This window comes from Oncorhynchus kisutch, linkage group LG28 (genome assembly GCF_002021735.2).
Source record: "Oncorhynchus kisutch isolate 150728-3 linkage group LG28, Okis_V2, whole genome shotgun sequence".
Lineage (NCBI taxonomy): Eukaryota > Metazoa > Chordata > Actinopteri > Salmoniformes > Salmonidae > Oncorhynchus > Oncorhynchus kisutch.
The window spans coordinates 6,900,922-6,919,961 of record NC_034201.2 but is presented as its reverse complement, the minus strand read 5'-3'; the positions used below and the strand labels follow the sequence as shown (position 1 = coordinate 6,919,961).

Genomic DNA, 19,040 nt, shown 5'->3' with positions numbered 1-19,040 from the left:
GGTTATATGCTGCAATTTTGGTGGCGAACATGTGCCCAGATCGCTCTGTTAGGGTGAATGAGACAGAGATGGCAAGAATAAGGGCAGTCCAGCATGGCTAGCTGGAGGCGCTGAGAAGAGCAGAAGGAGTGCGTGAATGTTCTCTTTCAATTTTTAATTTTGACATTTCACTGGAATCTCCTAAGTAGCTCGAAGAACCAATCATCACAGGAGCCTGCTGAGGGGAGAATGACTCATAAGAAATGGACGGAGCGGCGCAAATGGAATGGCATCAAACACCAGGAAACCGCGTTGAGTATTTGATACCATTCCACTACTCTGCTCCAGTCATTACCACAAGCTTGTTTTCCCCAATTAAGGTGCCACCACCCTCCTGTTCCAATCATACACATCTGTCGGAGCAGACAGGTCGAGTGGCAAATGAGGGAGTCCCTCCCCTCATACTAAAGAGACGCCCGCCTGCCCTCTGATCATTCCTTTAGTGAAAGGAAAGTTTTTTGCTTCGGGTAAGAATTTGTTTCACCACTTTTTTTCCCCTTTGTATCCTTTTGTAGCTAGTGTCACACGGCTAGCTGAGGAAACTTGGCTAGCCTAGCTGCAAGGCTTAGCTAACCTGGCTGGCTCGCCGCAAGGCTAGCTATCCTACTGACTAGCTTTTCTACCTGGAAGAGTAAAATTACTAGTTCACGCTCTCGATAAGTTCAACCCACTGCTGGCATTGACTAGACCGACCATCCCAGCGTCATTGCTTATCGGTTAAGAGCCACACTTCTGTTAGTCGCAAGACCAACATCGCGAAAGAAAGCTAGCGCTAGCTTTGTGCTACCTAGCTAGGCTACTAGCCCACGTGGCGAACAGTAGCTACGTTCACATTGTTAAAGGATTAGCTTCTCCGGCTAGCACTGTGCTAACTAGTTAGGCTACTAGCCCAAGTGGCGAACGCTAGTGACGTTTCACTTTGTTCGCAGAATAGATGTTTTTTGGAGCCATGGAACCTGCTAGCCCGGCCCAGGGCTACCAAGCAAGGCCCCGGCCCGTTCCCCACTAGACCCATGCCTATGCAGGGCAACCATTTTGGGCAAGGACACGCACTCCCGCTGTGTCATCTGCCTGGGTGTCGAACAAGCGGAAGCAGCATTCGACCGACCCCCAGTCATGCATCCAGAGCAGGGTTTTTACTACTGAACAAGTCTACTAAATTAACATATTCTTTCTACCATTTATCAGCATACACCCAATATGTTCCCTTTGTTAATGATGCTTAATATGCATTATAATTGAACCAAAAGATTACATTTAAGGCACAGATCTGGGGAAGAGTACCGAAACATTTCTGCAGAATTGAAGGTCCCAAAGAACACAGTGGCCTCCATCATGCTTAAATGGAAGAAGTTTGGAACCACCAAGACTCTTCCTAGAGCTGACCGCCCATCCAAACTGAGAAATCGGGGGGATAAGAGCCTTGGTCAGGGAGGTGACCAAGAACCTGATGGTCTCTCTGACAGGACAACCATCTCTGCAGTACTCCACCAATCAGGCGTTTATGGTAGAATGACCAGACAGAAGCCACTCCTCACTAATAGGCACATGACAGCCCACTTGGAGTTTGCCAAAAGGCACATAAAGACTCTCAGACTATGAGAAACAAGATTCTCTGTTCTGCTGAAACCAGGATTTCATTATTTGGCCTGAATGCCAAGCATCACGTCTTGAGGAAACCTGACACCATCCCTACGGTGAAGCATGTTTGGTGGCAGCATTATGCTGCAGGGATGTTTTTCATCAGCAGGCCACACAGCCAAGACAACGCAGGAGTGGCTTCGGGACAAGTCTCTGGATGTCCTCAAGTGGCCTAGCCAGAGCCCGGACTTGAACCCGATCTAATATCTCTCGAGAGACCTGAAAATAGCTGTGCAGCAACACTCCCCATCCAACCTGACAGAGCTTGAAAGGATCTGCAGAGAAGAATGATGTAGCGTCATACCCAAGAAGACTGTAATTGTTGCCAAAGGTGCTTCAACAAAGTACTGAGTAAAGGGTCTGAATACTTATGTAATATTACATTTTTATGAATCAGCAAACATTTCTAAACTGTTTTTGCTTTGTCATAATGGGGTATTGTGTATAGATTGACGAGGGGGGAGAAAAGATTTAATCAATTTTAGAATAAGGCTGTAACAAAATGTGGAAAAAGTCAAGGGGTCTGAATACTTTCCGAATGCACTGTATATGACTAACAGGGGTGGTGAGGGTTTTGCTTTATGCAGGTTTGTATCTTGTAGGCCTATGCAACTTTAATTAAAAATGTAACTCAGTCTGTCATCATTATTGTGTTGTTTGATTACATTCAGGTAGGCTAATAATTTGTGATTGAAAAGGCCAAAGTAGCCTAGCCAGCCCAAGTTTAAATATAAACAAAATGTGGGCACATTTTCAGAAAATATATTGGATGTATTTATAGCCCATTTAGATAAATTAATGGGCTATAAATACATGACATTACCACTTCGTTTACGCTGCCCTGGGTGACGGGGCGCATTGGCTGTAATGCACCTGCTGTTGTAATCCGTAGCCTACACTTGATCACACTGAAAAATCGTCTAGTTTTCATCCCAAACAGCATGGCAAATAGATAATGTTTAGGTGTAGGCTGTTGCAACATTTCTGTTAAGAATTTTAGCTTGTGTTTGTCGGGGTTGAGCTGTTATCACGCTTGCTAAATATCTGAGAAACGTGGAGAGAGCGCTTTGCTAGATGTGTCTTATGCTGTCCCGCACGACCTGTGATTTCCATGACTGATTGGTCAAGACACGCAGTACTCTGATATGAAGGACAGAACTTGTGCACGAGTTGTCAAATCATTAAGCAAATACGTTAAACAAACGGTACTTTCCTCCAATTTGTAACGCTTTTCCATCATTATTTTCATTAAACTCCACCGTAGTTCTGTAAAGTACTTTGAAGTACTACTTATGTCGTTTTGGGGGTGTATCTGTACTTTACTATTTTACAACTTTTAATTTTACTTCACGACATCCCGAAAGAAAATAAATGTACTTTTTACTCCATACATTTTCCCTGAAAGCATTGTGGATTTATATAGAAATGTTGATTTTAGTTTAGCTGAGAGAAATTGCCACCATTTGTAGTAAGAGGACTAGTTATCCTTGTTTCCTGTACTCTTTACATTTGGAATGCTTAGCAGGACAGGAAAATGGTCCAATTCATGTACTTATCAAGACAACATCACTGGTCAACCCTACTGCCTCTAATCTGGCAGACTTGTAGCACACATGCTTTGTTTGTTAATTATGTCTGAGTGTTGGAGTGTGCCCCTGGCTATCCATGCATTTAAAAAAACAAGCAAATGTCAGTTTTATTTTAATGATTCATACTTTTATACTTAAGTATCAATAGTAAATGTAAAAAATATAATTAAGTATATTTAAAATCAAATACTTTAAGACTTTTACTCAAGTAGCATTTTACTGGGTTGCTTTCAACTTTTACTTGAGACATTTTCTATTAAGGTATCTCTACTTCTACTCAAGTATGACGATTGGGAACTACTTCCACCACTGCTCAATCTAAGTGGTGGGGGCGCTGCAGGCAGTGGGGTTAACAAAAATACATATGTCCTGGAGATCGCCCCCCCCCCCCCCCCGAGATAGGATATGAACACGTCATAAACCAAGGCAAAACATTTTTGAATTACAGGAAATTCGCTGTAAAACTGCAAAATGTTATCTCAGTCTCATGGCAAAAATGTGTAAAATAGCATGAGATTAGCTATCAAACTACATTTTTCTCTCTGCCCCATGGCAATAGAGCCCCAAAGTGGAGGTGTCTCATGTAAGTTTATCCTGGCGTAACATTTTGATAACCATGTAAATCTCTCTCGGACAAGGTTTTATCAATATATTCGTCTCTATTTACTATCATATTCGGGAATGCTAATTAGCATCAAAGTAGACATCATGACAAATTACAAATCACTGCAAGCTCCTATATGTCATCTCTAGCTGACTGTCACACCCTGATCAGTTCCACCTGTCCTCGTTATTGTCTCCACCCCATCCAGGTGTCGCTTTTCCCCCCCAGTGTATTTATCCCTGTGTTTCCTGTGCCTTGTTCATCTTGTATGCCCAAGCCTACCAGCGGTTTTCCTGTTTTCTTAGTCCTCCTGGTTTTGACCCTTGCCCGTTCTGGACTCTGTACCTGCCTGCCCTGACCTTGAGCCTGCCTACCAATCTGTACCTTGATCTGGTTATGACCTTTTGCCTGTCCACGGCCATTCTCTTGCCTATTCCCTTTGGATTTATTAAACATCTTAAACTCCAACCATCTGCCTCCGGTATCTGCATTTGGATCTTGCCTCGTGTCATGATAGCTGACACCTTTGCTAACAGGTCTTGTGTCAATTTAAAACTTGCACAAGAAAGAAATGTAACCAATTTTATGAATTACTACATTTAGTCAACATTAGCTAGTTAATCCAGAGATGCTTACCTTTTGCCTTGATTCGGCAGTCTCTTCCAGCTCATGGCATTTGTAGTTATAAAGTAATCACAATAGCAGCTAATTAGCATTTCATTTGTTGGGGGTGAATACAGGCGACTATATTGCTTAGTCACCTTGTCCTAGAGAGATTTACACCGTTATTAAAATGTAACTCCATGGCACTGCCCTTTAAGTGTTTCTATAATCCCCTATGGGGCATTTTCTGTTAAACGCTCTACAACAAAGCTTTCTTAGTGTCCAACAAGCTTTCTCTGACCTTAACCTTGTTCTGAACACCTCCAAAACAAAGGTCATGTGGTTTGGTAAGAATGCCCCTCTCCCCACAGGTGTGACTACTACCACCTGAGGGTTTAGAGCTTGAGGTAGTCACCTCATACAAGTACTTGGGAGTATGGATAGACGGTGCACTGTCCTTTTCTCAGCACATCAAAGCTGCAGGCTAAAGTTAAATCTAAATCTAGACTTGGTTTCCTCTATTGTAATCGCTCCTCTTTCACCCCAGCTGCTAGCGACTGGAACGAGCTGCAACAAACAAACTGGACAGTTTTATCTCAATCTCTTCATTCAGACTCAATCATGGACACTCGTACTGACAGTTGTGGCTGCTTTGTATAATGTAATGTTGTCTCTACCTTCTTGCCCTTTGTGCTGTTGTCTGTGTCCAATGTTTTTAACCTGTGCTGCTGCCATCTTGTGTTGCTACCATGTCATGCTGTGTTGTCTTAGGCCCCTCTTTATGTAGTGTTCTCTCTTTTCGTGATGTGTGTGTTTTGTTCTATATTTTTAATCCCCCATCCCCGCAGGAGACCTTTTGGTAGGCAGTCGTTGTAAATAAGAATATGTTCATAACTGACTTGCCTGGTAAAATGTATGGTGGAAAATGGATTGGAACCATTTCCCAGTTTGACCGCTAGGTTTTATGGGTATTATGACTCATACTGTGGTACTCTGTGTAGAATTTATTGGAGGCTCGATCTAATTCTCAAGTCTTAAATATGCCGCATAACTACTTCTCGTCTTTGCCTGCCCTTGAACGGTCTAAGTATTTAGAAAAGTTTATTGTTGGCTTGCCTGTATACTTTCAACTTGCCGGAGACCTGTTGTGAAGACAAATCCTGCCAAAGTAGCCTATGGTGATATCTACACCTACTTCGTGTAATCTCCCAGGTTTACACAGGCAATACATATTGCTAGTTAGATACAAACAAGTGTTAGCTAGCGATTTACTGTGAATGAAGTGCTTCGAACACACAAATGTACCGAGTAACAGATTTCCATTATCTTTGCAGGGTATAGCCTGAAACCATGAGTTTCGTCTAACCTGGACCTTGGGAAGTTGATGAAACGTAATTTTAGCGGTCTTTTCTTTGACTATTATTCAAACAAAACGGTACACAACAGCTTTTCAGCATCTTAGCTATAAAAGAGTTATCTATGGTTCGCTAGCTGAAGAAAGTCCATTGGAACCGGTAATTTGGCTGATGGTGACATACATTCCATGTGGCAGTCTCTGTTCATGATAACATTTTTACTTTTAGAATCAGTGTTTTTAGATATGATGTAGTTTGATTAAGATAACATGGAAGTATGTTAAACAACCAACCAAGCATATTCAAAATGTTTTATAGAATGATACAAAAAAGAATACAGCCATTGTCGGGTTATGAGTAGGCAAAATAAAGTTGGCAATTTAACATGTGAGTCCAGGGAATACCCTACTCGGGAGCATGGTCACGTTTAGCCACACCTCACCATGTGTATCTATGGCATCAAACCATGTGTTTGATACCATTCCACTCCAGCCATTACCAGGAGTCCGTCCTCCCCAATTAAGGTGCCACCAACCTTCTCTCAGCCTCATGGCAAAATGTGTAGAATAGCCTGAGATTAGCTATAAAACAGCAAAAGATTATCTTTGCCCCATGGCAATATGTGTACAATTGTAACAAGTTAGCTGTTTTGAGGAAGGGTTAAGTGCCTTGATCGACCTATTTTTCACCTAGTCAACTCGGGGATTCAAACCAGCGACATTTCAGTTACTGGACCAATGCTCTTAACCACTAGGATACACGCCGCCCTTTTACACGCTTACCGTATGGAAATAAGTGGTGTAATTTTGAGAAGTGGTGCTACCAAAAACAGATGCTCTGGATCTGAGGTGTTATGCTTCTTGCAGGACCTTTTGGACAGAGGGAAGTTTTTCTCCGATGTTAAGGTCTAATCTCTGTTAAATAGGCTTCTACAAGAACAAGGTGGGAAATCACCCCCTGTTATGTTGTTTCATGAAGAGGGCATGTCCAATGATGTGTAGGAACCGAGGATGACTGACAGGGGTCGCTGTATTGAAGTCACCACACAGCCATCTTGGTAGGTTTTGGAAGATATAGAAATGCATTTATTCATGTCTATATTTGCTTTTGACACATTTATTATATTACAGACACCTTAATGCACACTTTTAAATTATATTAAACATACAAATAATAAATGAAAAAATATCTAAAAACATTTTCCTTAAAGTATTTTTTTAGAGAGTGCTAATGTTACTGTCCCCACCACAACAAAAAAAATACTTAAATACATGGAACTAATTCCATTAATTCCTATGGAGGACTGCTCCTACTGGGGAGTGCCAATATGGCCGAGCAGTGGCTTCAAAGCCTCTCGATGGTCAATACATAGCGCAAGCAATCCAGGGTTTATATACATAATTCGACACATCCCGTACGTCCAGTTCCCAAGCCCTTAGCCCCATCATGGGATTAGTCTATTGTGCTTGAGGCTATTTCACAGCAGCCTTTTGAGCCGCTGGAACTATGGAGATGAAATATCTCTCCTTTAACACAACTTTACTGCAAAGGGAGTGAATGAGCTGCATGTACTGTCAGTCATCATTCGTGCCTGCAGTTTGACCATGGCTTTTCCAAGTTCACCTTGTTGCCCATGTAACAGGTTTGCTTCCTTCCCTCTCTTCGTCCCTACCTGGGCTCGAACCAGGGACCCTCTTCACACATTGAGAACAGTCACCCTCAAAGCAGTGTAACATATCGCTCCACAAAAGCCATGGCCATTGCAGAGCCACAACTACTTCAAGATCTCAGAGTGAGTGACATCACCGATTGAAACGCTACTAGCGCACACCCCGGTTACTCACCCCCCTTTTGACACAGCAACCAGTGATCTGGGTCAGCAGCATCAATGTAACAGATTTGCTTCCGTCCCTCTCCCCTACCTGGGCTCAAACCAGGGACCCTCTGCACACATCAACAACAGCCACCCTCGAAGCATCGTTACCTATCGCTCCACAAAGGACAAGTGCAAGGGAAACAACTACTTCAAGGTCTCAGAGCGAGTGACATCACCGATTGAAATGCTATTAGCGCGCACCCTGCTAACTAGCTATCCATTTCACACCGGTTACACCCAATTAGCCCATGAGTCGGTCATCGTCACATGATGAGGAAGCCATGCGAACTTCAAACCCAGTGTCTGCCCGCAGGCTAAGGGGTGAATATCCTCTTGGTCTAACGGTCTAAGACGTTGGTTGCTCTGGGTTCATGCCCCGTGTCATACAATGCTGCCCAACGTGGGGTGGTCTCATGAGTGAAGAGGTCAAAGTGGGGTGAATGTAGTGGTTATGGTCATGTGATGAGGTAGCCCTGCCTGTCAACTTCAAAACAAGTGTCTACCCAAGGGGGGAATTTCCTCTTGGTCTAAAGGTCTAAGACATCGGTTGTTCCTGTGGAAGCTCTGAGTCCCGTATGTTACGCCCAATCCCGCCTTTATGCCCGAGGTTAGCGCAATTACAATTGTCTGGCCTTGGAGCTTGTGGCTTTCCACCCGCCACCTTTCTTTTCGATTGAAGAGGCGCGGCTACACCGTTTTGTCCAGTATGTGTGTTGCGCATATACTTGGATAGGAAGAGAGTTTTCCACAAGAGTGACCAACTCTTTGTGTCCTTGGTGCCTCCCTGCAAGGGGAGCCCCCTCTCTTGTTAACTGTTGTCTCATTGGATTGTGGAAGCAATTGTATTGGCCTATAATAACGAGGGGTTACAGCCTCCTTAGGTCCTAAGGGCTCACTCCACCAGAGGTATGGCTACCTCTTGGGCTCTGTTCAAGGGACTCTCCTTGCAGGTGATTTGCAGTGCAGCTTGTTGGGCATTCCTCATACTTTTGAGGTTCTTCCGACTAAACGCCACTGCTCCGTTATTGGCACATAATGTCCTCAGTGTCAGGGCCTCTGTGGGTTGACATTGAGACTGCCTGGCTTCAGAGAGCATGTGGGTTACGGGAGTTGGTCATATCCCGCTAGTGATATGTCAAAACATATAATTGAAAGATATTTTAAGGTTACTTGTGTAACCCCTCTTCCCTGAGATTATGAGTGAGACATCTCACCACGTTCCCCTATTCACAAGAGTGTGAGGAAGTTTGGCACGCTCCAAAATTATCGGAGGGCAGGCTGGTGGCACGTTTTATTATGAGTGGAGGGGCTCACTCATTCGCCACTCAACCTGTCTGTCTCTGAGAGACGTGTATGATTGGTTCTTCGAGCTACTTAGAAGATTCTGGTGAACTCCACTAGTATAGTGAAATGTCTCACCCATAATATCAGAAAACCGGGGTTACGCAAGTAACCTGAAGTTTCTCGGTAACAGAGGTATCCTGATATATTGCATGTGAAAAAGGTGTCATTTATTACAATGGTCATAAACTGCACAGCACAAACAGAGAAGAAATCAGAGAAAAGTGGCATCATTGTGAGGGCAGGATGAAGACCTACCTGTGGCGGCAGGTGTGGGGGTAGAGATTTCCAACATTTTCCCAGAGAAGTTTTTGGATAAAGGGGATCCCTGCTTTTTGGCTGACCCATATATTGTTTCACGCTTAGTAAAGGACGATCCTTTTTTGTGTATCTTCCACCCCAGAAGCAGCAGGCGCTGTGCATCAAGCTTCTCAGGGGTTGGCCTGTGTTGGTCTTTGCTCTCCAGAGCAGGGCGCCGCTGAAAGGAGTGATCAATGATGAGAAAGACTATTCCTGGTGTTTGTGACACCTGCCGTTTGGTAAGATGCAAACCCGGTGGAAATGGTTAGACGGAGGATACCCTGTCTGTCTTGGAGTTTCTACCTTATAAGATCAGGCTAGGGTACATTAACTATTCGTTGAGGGCAATTGTTCCGAACCTGCTACAGTGCTTCAGGTGCCAAGGATTCAGACAGTAGCAATATGTAGAAGGTATATCCCCCAATGTGGAAAGTGTGCAGGAGGGCATAGTCAGAGGGAGTGTGAAGTGGGGGTTGAGAAACCACTGTGTATAGTTGAGACTGCCAAATTTGAGTCGGGAAGACGATTTGAGGGATTAGTGTTCCGACTGAGTTTGTTAAGTTTGGAATTCTTGTCTTTATAGCCATCGTGATCAACTGCACTGCACTGATGGAGCGGTTATCACAGAAAATAGATGTGGTAGTTGCAGCAGTTGAGAAATATTTGGGTTTGAGAGATTTCAGTGCAGAAGATCTACAGGGAGTTTTGAGGAAAGGGGTTCCTCCCAGGCCAACGGCCTGGTGTAGGAATGTTTAGGGCCAAAGTGGTGGGATGGGGTGCCAAGGGAAGCCAGGCTTCCCCCAAAAAATGACTAAGAAAAAAAGAGAAAAACATAAAGAATGTATATTTCCTCTCTCACTTTCATAATTTAGGCCATCTATCTGACGCTGTCAGGTCAAAAAAAGTATGACATTGTTGCCGCCCATAGCATTGAATGCAAGGGAAGGAAGCCAGCGAGCATTTGGCCTCCCTTGATTAAAAAAAAGTATAAAATAATAGCCAATCAGCATTGGGCTAAATTGAGGGCGCGCAATTGTGAATAGTCCTGGCGCACCCCACCATTTTTTTCAAGGGAAGTCGGTTTGGATTTGGCTTCTCTCCAATCACATCACATGGAGAGCAATACGTAATTGACAGAAACAACTTGAACTGTTGCATCTAGTTGTGTTGTTGTCCAGTGGCTAGCTAGCTAAAATTGACCCTTTCCTAAATTAGCCATGGATGGAGACAAGGTTTTGGACTTGTGGTTTTACTTAATTCTCTATAATGGCCAAGAATTATAACGGTGATTCTAATCCAAACATAAATTCATATATTGTGCCCCTGGCCTGAGAGGATGGAAGTTCAGTATGTAGCTAGATGTAGGCTAACGTTGGCCATAAAAAGGAAGTTAGGCTAGGCAGAACATTTTAGCCAGGTAGCCTAGGACAAAAAATAAAATTGTTTACTGTATGACAGAGTCATAGACCGTTTCGTCAGTATGAAAGAGAGGAGGATGGCATTGGTGTCTCTCTACAAGTAGGGTGAGTCAACATGTTTTTTTCTACTTGCACGAACCCACACACACACACACACACACACAGAAATCAGAACCCTGGACAGCCACATCATATTTAGCTTACGTTGATTGGACTTAATCGTTTTTGGTATCTATTAGTTGTCACTGTATTAGAGTAAGCATATGTGATTTGATGATTTTGAAATGGTGCTAGGGTAGTGTTTCCTCTTTTCTTTGCAACTTGCGGTAAATCTCCAAGTGATTCTTAATAAATAGTTGTTTAGTAGTCAGGAACATTAACTTGCTTGACAATGCTGTTTGTTACATGCAATATGCTTTGTGGACTTAATCGGACAGAGGTAGCTCTCCGGTTTTGTGATGAAACAAAGGTGTGGTTGAATTTATTCGCCACTCTCTTCTTATTGTCTCTGCCTTAGGCCTATATATCACGGTCCCAAGGCATATTAACTAACAGGATAGAGCAAACAATTAAATTATCACAACTCATAGGTTGTAATATGGCTTTTTTTCTGTCTTGGCTTCCCCAGTGATTTTACCCACGCACCCCTACTGTGTATAGTTGCATGGTTAGAAGGTGGTGCAATTTAAAATGTGCAATCCGCATTCTGACCTGCGAAAGGCAGCAATATGCAGCACAGCGTCTAGTCTGCCGAAAATTCACACGAAGAAGGGGGTTTGTAGTTCTTCCTGTACAGTACTTTCTTAGCAGCTAGCTACCTGGTTTTAGCAAGACAGTGGAATGAACGTCATGCTTCATATGAAAATGTTAAAGGACATTTTAAGTGTGTTTTGCACAATTTGTCTTGTCACCAAGTTTACCACTGCAGCCCAAGACGGCTCTAATGGGAAAAAGGACCAAGAGTGTTACAACTACGCTGGAGGACACGTCTACCCAGGAGAGGCTTTCCGTGTGCCCGTCTCTGATCATTCCTTGCACCTCAGCAAGGCAAAAAGTGGGTATTGTCCCCCTGCACGGTACTGTATTTGTACTTGGCAATCATATTGACTTAAATTATTTTAATAACGGGAGGATGTCTTACCCAACAATACAATGGTAACTACAAAGCTAGCTAACTAGTTTGCCTGCAGCCAATTAGATAGCTAACTTAGTACTGTTGATTAATGTTAGCTAGACACCGTTCCAGTTATACTGCACATTTTCACAACTGAAGTTTGAATCAAATCGGTATTCGCGTTATTGTAATCTGACAGATTTGACTTGTCGACCCCAAATTCATAAATTGTAGCTAGTAGTACATTTGGACACGTCATGCCAAAAAACTTGGCTCCAACTGTAGCCTGCAGTTTTCCCGACCCTACGATTACGCTTGTTTACACTAAACTGCACTGGGGTCAGAACGCCTTCATGATTAGATTAAAGGCCCTGCTACACTATAGCCATTGGTGTGGCATTGCCATCAGTCGTTGAAGAAATGCTTCCTTTGAAATCAATGAAAGTTGCTTCTGCCAATGTTGAGTTTGTGTTGTGTCATGTCCAATGGCAGCGCCCAAACTCAAGAATCAAGTTCCAATTCTTGATTGCTGACACAAGAGAAGTACATTTGATTTTGTTTGCATATGGCCTTGGCTATACACCACTGGTTATTTTACTAAGATCAGGGTGTCTGCTAGGTCTTTAAAGTCTTACATTCATTTATCTGATTTCAAGGCCTTAAGTATTAAAATGTCTTTACATTTCAAAGTCTTAAAAAATGTGACGGAGATGACTACAGTGTTTCCGTTATATTGTGCCGCTGCTTAATTGTTTCCACCACGAAAAAAAAAAAAGATTGAACATCAAATAATGCTTCAGGTGCACTTTTAAGATGTTAGAGAGCTATCCACATGTGTGCCTCCGTGTGTGCACGTCAAGTGAGTGTGAGAGTCGGCCGTTGCCAGAGGAGAGAGCAAGGAAGCCTATACAATTTGATAGACAACAATACTAACTAGAGCTGGGACGATACACTGACATTGCCCTCCTCTGACTGAATAATTTTGCTTATGTCGATAAGTTCAGTGATTAGGCTGCACGACGTTGCTGCTGGTTTCTTTTTGGTTCTAAAACCATTATTTGGTCAACACTAATATGCATTAACCTGCTTCCTGCAATGAAAACATCTGCCTTGTCCCTGTTTTGCTGGCTCTAATTACTCCTAGTCCCCCCTTAGCACACGGAGTGAAGCGCAAGCATACTGACAGTTGAGTAACATTTCAGAATTTAATTGCGCATCTCAGCTTTATGAGTATAACCATTTATTTCTGAACTTTCAATATAGAGGAAATAAAATCACTTTACAAACGCAGTATGTAGTTGAGATGATGCGTCAACGGAGCAGAATGCGCCATTTGCAGTGGTAACCTACGGTGCATTCAGAAAGTATTCATGCTCCGCTCTGTCAAGTTTTTGTTGATTATTGCTAGATCAAGTCTTGCCATAGATTTTCAAGCAGATTTAAGTCAAAACAAACTCGGCCACTCCGGAACATTCTGTCTTCTTGGTAAGCAACTCCAGTGTAGATTTGGCCTTGTGTTTTAGGTTATTGCCCTGCTGAAAGGTGAATTAATCTCCCAGTGGTGGAATGCAGACTGAACCAAGTTTTCCTCTAGGATTTTGCCTGTGCTTAGGTTTTTTTATCCTGAAAAACTCCACAGTCCATGACAAGTACAAACATACCCATAACATGATGCAGCCACCACTATGCTTGAAAATATGAAGATTGGTACTCAGTAATGTGTTGTATTGGATCTTCCCCAAATATACAACTTTGTATTCAGGACAAAAAGTTAATTGCTTTGACACATTTTCTTGCAGTATTACTTTAGTGCCTTGTTGCAAACAGCATGCATGTTTTGGAATATTTTGTACAGACTTCCTTCTTTTCACTCTGTCAATTAGGTTAGTATTGTGGAGTAACTACAATGTTGTTGATCCATCCTTAGTTTTCTCCTATCACAGCCATTAAACTCTGTAACTGTTCTAAAATCACCATTGGCCTCATGGTGAAATCCCTGAGCAGTTTCCTTCTTCTCTGGCAACTGATTTAGGAAGGATGCCTGTGTCTTTGTAGTGACTGGGTGTATTGATACACCATCCAAAGTGTAATGAATAACTTCACCATGCTCAAAGGAATATTCAATGTCTGCTTTATTTTATCTACCAATAGGTAGATTTTGAGTTAATTACCTGTATATGTGGGATACAGAGATGCGAGAGTCATTCAAAAATCATTTTAAACACTATTGCACACAGTGTGTCCATGCAACCTATTATGTGACTGGTTAAGCATATTTTTACTCCTGAAGTTATTTAGGCTTTCCATTACTTCTTTCATGTCTTACTTGTAAGTCTAGAGCCCTACTCAACCGCTTAGCTACCTTGCTTCGAAGTATAGCCATTTGATACCTTTTTGGTTTTAGGTTAATGTTCAAATGGTACAGCATAATAGGTCAAGGAGAGCTGCAGGAGGTTACACTTTTTTTGTTCGAGCCCCAATCTTAACACACCAGATTTGACAAATCAACTACTTAACAGGACCTTGTTAAGCTGAGTCCGGTGTGTTTGAGCAGTGCTGGATCAAAAGCCTGCACACCCATTGCCCTAGCAGTCCAGATGACGAGTTGACCATGTGTTTCATACAATAACAGTGCTGTATATTTGACTTTATTAAGTTATTTTTTCACAGTAGTATCGCTATGGTGTTGATTTATCATTATACTAAGCTGGTATTGATATCTAAGCCAAAATTCTGAAAACGTAGTTTGTGATCTGGCGCTGCAGTGTCTTAATCTAACCATGATTGTGTTCCGACCCCAGTGCAGCTCAGTATAAACAAGCGTAATGGTAGGGTCAGAATATGCTGGCTACTCCAACTACTGTCTCAAGGACCCAGACAGGAGGGCCCTAGCAATAACAGCTGCTGCACCATACAATCCCAATGGATGCATCTCAGTCAGTGTTATGTTAAGTGGCTTCCTCTCATCAAGTCTGCGCTTTCTTTATCTGCATTCATTTAAAAAGGCAGGTGAAATTAAATTTTAGGCTGCGACCTTCCCTATCGCTTTCACATTTGTTGCGTTTTCCAATCAGCAGAGGAGAGAAGAAAAGGAGGCCACTTCCAGGATGCACCCCATGAGGTAGCCAGGTGTGCCCTATCCCAAGATGTACTGTTAAGGAGTGTAGGTGTAACAGTATTGCTTCCGTCCCTCTCTTTTGACGTAACCTATGTTCGAACCAGACCCTCTGAACACATCAACAACAGTCACCCACGAAGCATCGTTACCTACAAAAGCCGCACCCCTTTTCACATTAGTTACATGGGCAAGCCTACTCCATTAACATCCAAGGACCAAAAAATGTTCTGAGGTAAACTGACTCTGGCAGCCAAAACCGCCAAATACGATACGGTTATAGAAACATACAAATCCCTCTACTTTCACATCACATTAAAATCATTTTACTAATGCAAAATATACTCACTGTTTTAACATTTGCAGCCAACAATACTTTTCAGTTACAACACTTTTCTGGTGTTTGGGGACGCTAACGTTAGATAGCTAGGCTAATTAGAACAAGTGGTCGCCTCTCTTCCGTAAACAGTCCGTAACATGGAAATATGGCCGTGTGGGGGTTGTAGTAATTTTACCTTATTTTGTTTTATGAAAAATCTTTCTCGATTAGCCGATATGGAAGTAAACTTCCAAAGGCTTCCAAAACCGTATTGCATGCATGGATTATTGACGTAGAGGGAGCCCTCTTTGGTGAACGAAAGCTATGTGTGCCCCAAGCCTGCCCTGAGCCATAGGCCTACCTGCACGCTGCTCACCAACTATGAACAAATACTATTCATTGTTGACCAAGCACACTAAATAATGGTGTGTTGGTATGAGCAACATTTGGGATACACAGCAGGAAGTCTGTTCTGATTGGTTTTCCCTAAAATGTGATCAGCAAATAACTTGCTTGCTCGTGCTTTGAACTGTTATGAAATGTGTTTTTGTTATTTCTTCTTTTTGCAGTTTCAAAGCCTGCACCTTACTTTGAGGGATCAGCTGTCATCGATGGTAAGTTTAAGGAGCTCAAACTGTCGGACTACAAAGGGAAATACCTAGTCTTCTTCTTCTACCCCCTGGACTTGTGAGTACTATCTCTTACTGACCTTCATCCTAAAATAATCCATCTTTTATAGTGTTCTTTGCTACTGTCAAAAAAATTGTTTGTTTATTTGACTTTGTTATACGTATTTTGGACATTTATTATTATTTTTAAAGGGCAATGTTTTATATGACCCCCCCCTTTCAAACAGTCTTAATTTTTACCACTATGCACATTTTACAGGCTACATCCCGTTGCGCAGCCGGCGGATGTCTATTTTAATAAATCCATTGACTATATACCATCGCAAAGAAATGTATTATTATTGTTATTATACGTTTCGGCAGATCTTAAGAAACATTAAGATACTAAGAAAATGTATTTCAATAGAATCGCATATTTTGAGTTTTATGTTACTTGTCTGTGCAGCCTAGGCTATAGGCTATGGCTGCACCATGCAAATGAAATCAATAGTTCATTAAACAAACAAGACACAATTACATTCCCCTGCCCAGATCAGTCAACACAACATTTTATAGTAAAAATAAAATATAAAAAATATTTTTTCCCAAACAACTTGAGTGTTGCGGGAACATGTGGACCCGCTGTTAATCAATTTTAAAAAGTGATCTTCTGAAACCGAGCCCATGCCCTCATCGCTTTTAAGTGCTTTAGAAACCCTAGAATTTGCTCTTTCCGATCATGTATTAAAATCAAATGTCTGACCTAGATGAACGTGATTTCAAAAAATTAGTTTAATGGCATTTTTGCTTAAAGATTGCAGATCCACATGTAATATTTTTTCCTACCCTCTCCATATTATGCACATTGATAGCTTGCTAGCAAATGTACTCAAACTGATTTTTTTTTTAATTATTTATATTAGCACTAGGCAATTATCTAAATAATTGGAGCTAAACATGCAAGGAGAAATGACTGGTGAAATTAATCAAGCAACAGAAATGTAAATTATTTATTAGAATCCATTAGCTGTTGCACACACAGCAGCTACTCTTCCTTGGGTCCACACACATGACAGACTGAACATTAATGTACAAGAACAGCTTAAGGACCTAACTACATGCAATTAAAGCATTGTCCCAATGCCTGGAATTTTTTTTACTGCTGGGTTTTCAGAGCTGTTGGCAAACTGGGTTTGTTATTGGCTTCCCCTTTCAGATGTAAAGAAAAGGCAGTATAACGACGGTATGGTAAAGATTGCAGGATTTTGTCTGGGTATTAAAGTGATTTTAGTAATGTACCAGGATGAATAAATATAAAATAGCAATCCAAATCATCGGATTTTAATTTGGAGATTCAGGGAAAGAGAGAGCTTATTAGTAGTGTATTGTAAAATCTAAACTGTAGTAACTGTTATACAGATTTTTGCTGTATTTTAGAACCAGTGACATAATGAAAATCCAGTATGCTTTGGTAAAGTAATAATGTTGTTGGCTATGTGTTATTCTGATGACACTAACTCTGTGTACCTGCAGCACGTTTGTCTGCCCGACTGAGATTATTGCGTTCAGTGATCGTGTGCACGAGTTCCGTGCCATCAATGCTGAGGTTGTTGCCTGCTCTGTCGACTCACAATTCACACATCTGGCATGGTAAGATTACAAGCATCACACCCCTCTTCAGAGGTGCTTGGACTTTAATTTCAGAGTTTTTTTTTTTTTTTCTCACTCCGGCTTTGTTGTTAACAGGATCAACACACCCAGGAAGCAGGGGGGACTCGGACCAATGAAAATCCCTCTGCTGTCTGACCTCACACACCAGATTTCCAAAGACTATGGAGTCTTCCTGGAGGACGCAGGACACACACTCAGGTACAGTATACACTTGCTCACGGGGGTAGAAGCCACTTCAAAAGAAAATTACTAGTACTACTACCATTTTTTTTTTTTTAATGGTACAACAAAACACCTGTTAACTCGTATAAATTCATTAGGTTTAAAGTAATGTGGTTTGAAACTGAACCGAACTTCTCATTGTTTTAATTGTCTCACTCAGGGGCCTGTTCATCATCGATGACAAGGGCGTCCTGAGGCAGATCACCATGAATGACCTCCCTGTGGGGCGCTCTGTAGACGAGACCCTGCGGCTTGTCCAAGCCTTCCAGTATACTGACAAACACGGCGAAGGTACAGTTCACACCTCGGCCTCCAAATTCAGTCTCACCACATAACATTCTCAGATAATACAGCTAAACATGTAATTATCTGTGGTTGCTATGGATGGTCTTTTTATATAATTTATTTTTTTACAGTTTGTGTGAATTAAAAAATATATTTGTTTGCAGTGTGCCCAGCAGGATGGAAGCCAGGCAGTGACACAGTAAGTTTCATACTGTGTGTGGTTAAAGGGGCAATCAGCAGTTGCTACATCAATTTGTACCCATTTGATTCTTGAAGAATAACTTCTAAATGCATCATGAGCTTAGTTCAACTGTCATACCCTATCAGAACCTGAAAATAGGAGCTTGTTTTATTCCAATGTTTGTAAACCAACACTATATAGCCTCAACATGGTTAAAACTATAACCATGGATGGTCAATCCTTGCATCCCCATAGCTCTGTCGATGAGTTTGAGTAGTTTCATTTCTCCAGCCGCGTCCCTCCATCTTTTTACCGAAACAGGGTCGGGGAATACGCTTTATTATTGTTTCAACTGCTGACTGCCGCTTTAAGTGAGTGCATGCATGAGAATATATTTATCATCTCCACCCGGCACAGCCAGAAGAGGACCTGGTTCCTCTCTAGGTTTCTTCCTAGGTTCCTGCCTTTCGAAGGAGTTTTTCCTAGCCACCGTGCTTCTGCATTGCTTGCTGTTTGGGGTTTTAGGCTGGGTTTCTGTATAAACACTTTATGACATCTGCTGACGTAAAAAGGGCTTTAAAAATACATTTGATTTGATCGGATTTTCTTAGACAATTGCTTGTGCACTAATTCAATGTATTACTCTTCACAGATAATCCCAGACCCAGCGGGCAAACTCAAGTACTTTGACAAGCTGAACTGACCCTCCCCTCTAATAAACACTTTGGTTTAAGCTCAGAATAAAAACAGTTTTGATAA

At 42.0% G+C, this 19,040-nt stretch overlaps 1 protein-coding gene across 2 annotated transcripts in view; it reads left to right on the top strand.

Annotated features, from left to right (window-relative positions):
• Positions 1-19,040, top strand: part of prdx4 (peroxiredoxin 4) — a 24,623-nt gene extending 5,583 nt beyond the window's left edge. Inside the window, exons 1-7 of one of the 2 annotated variants that reach the window (XM_020464267.2) lie at positions 11,486-11,820; positions 15,884-16,001; positions 17,456-17,572; positions 17,669-17,791; positions 17,976-18,106; positions 18,265-18,299; positions 18,934-19,040. In XM_020464267.2, the coding sequence (XP_020319856.1) occupies positions 11,607-11,820; positions 15,884-16,001; positions 17,456-17,572; positions 17,669-17,791; positions 17,976-18,106; positions 18,265-18,299; positions 18,934-18,984 (789 nt within the window). In that variant the 5' untranslated portion in view covers positions 11,486-11,606 and the 3' untranslated portion in view covers positions 18,985-19,040. Of the gene's footprint in view, positions 1-11,485; positions 11,821-15,883; positions 16,002-17,455; positions 17,573-17,668; positions 17,792-17,975; positions 18,107-18,264; positions 18,300-18,933 lie in introns of those variants that run through there. The other variant, XR_004205994.1, reaches the window with a different exon arrangement.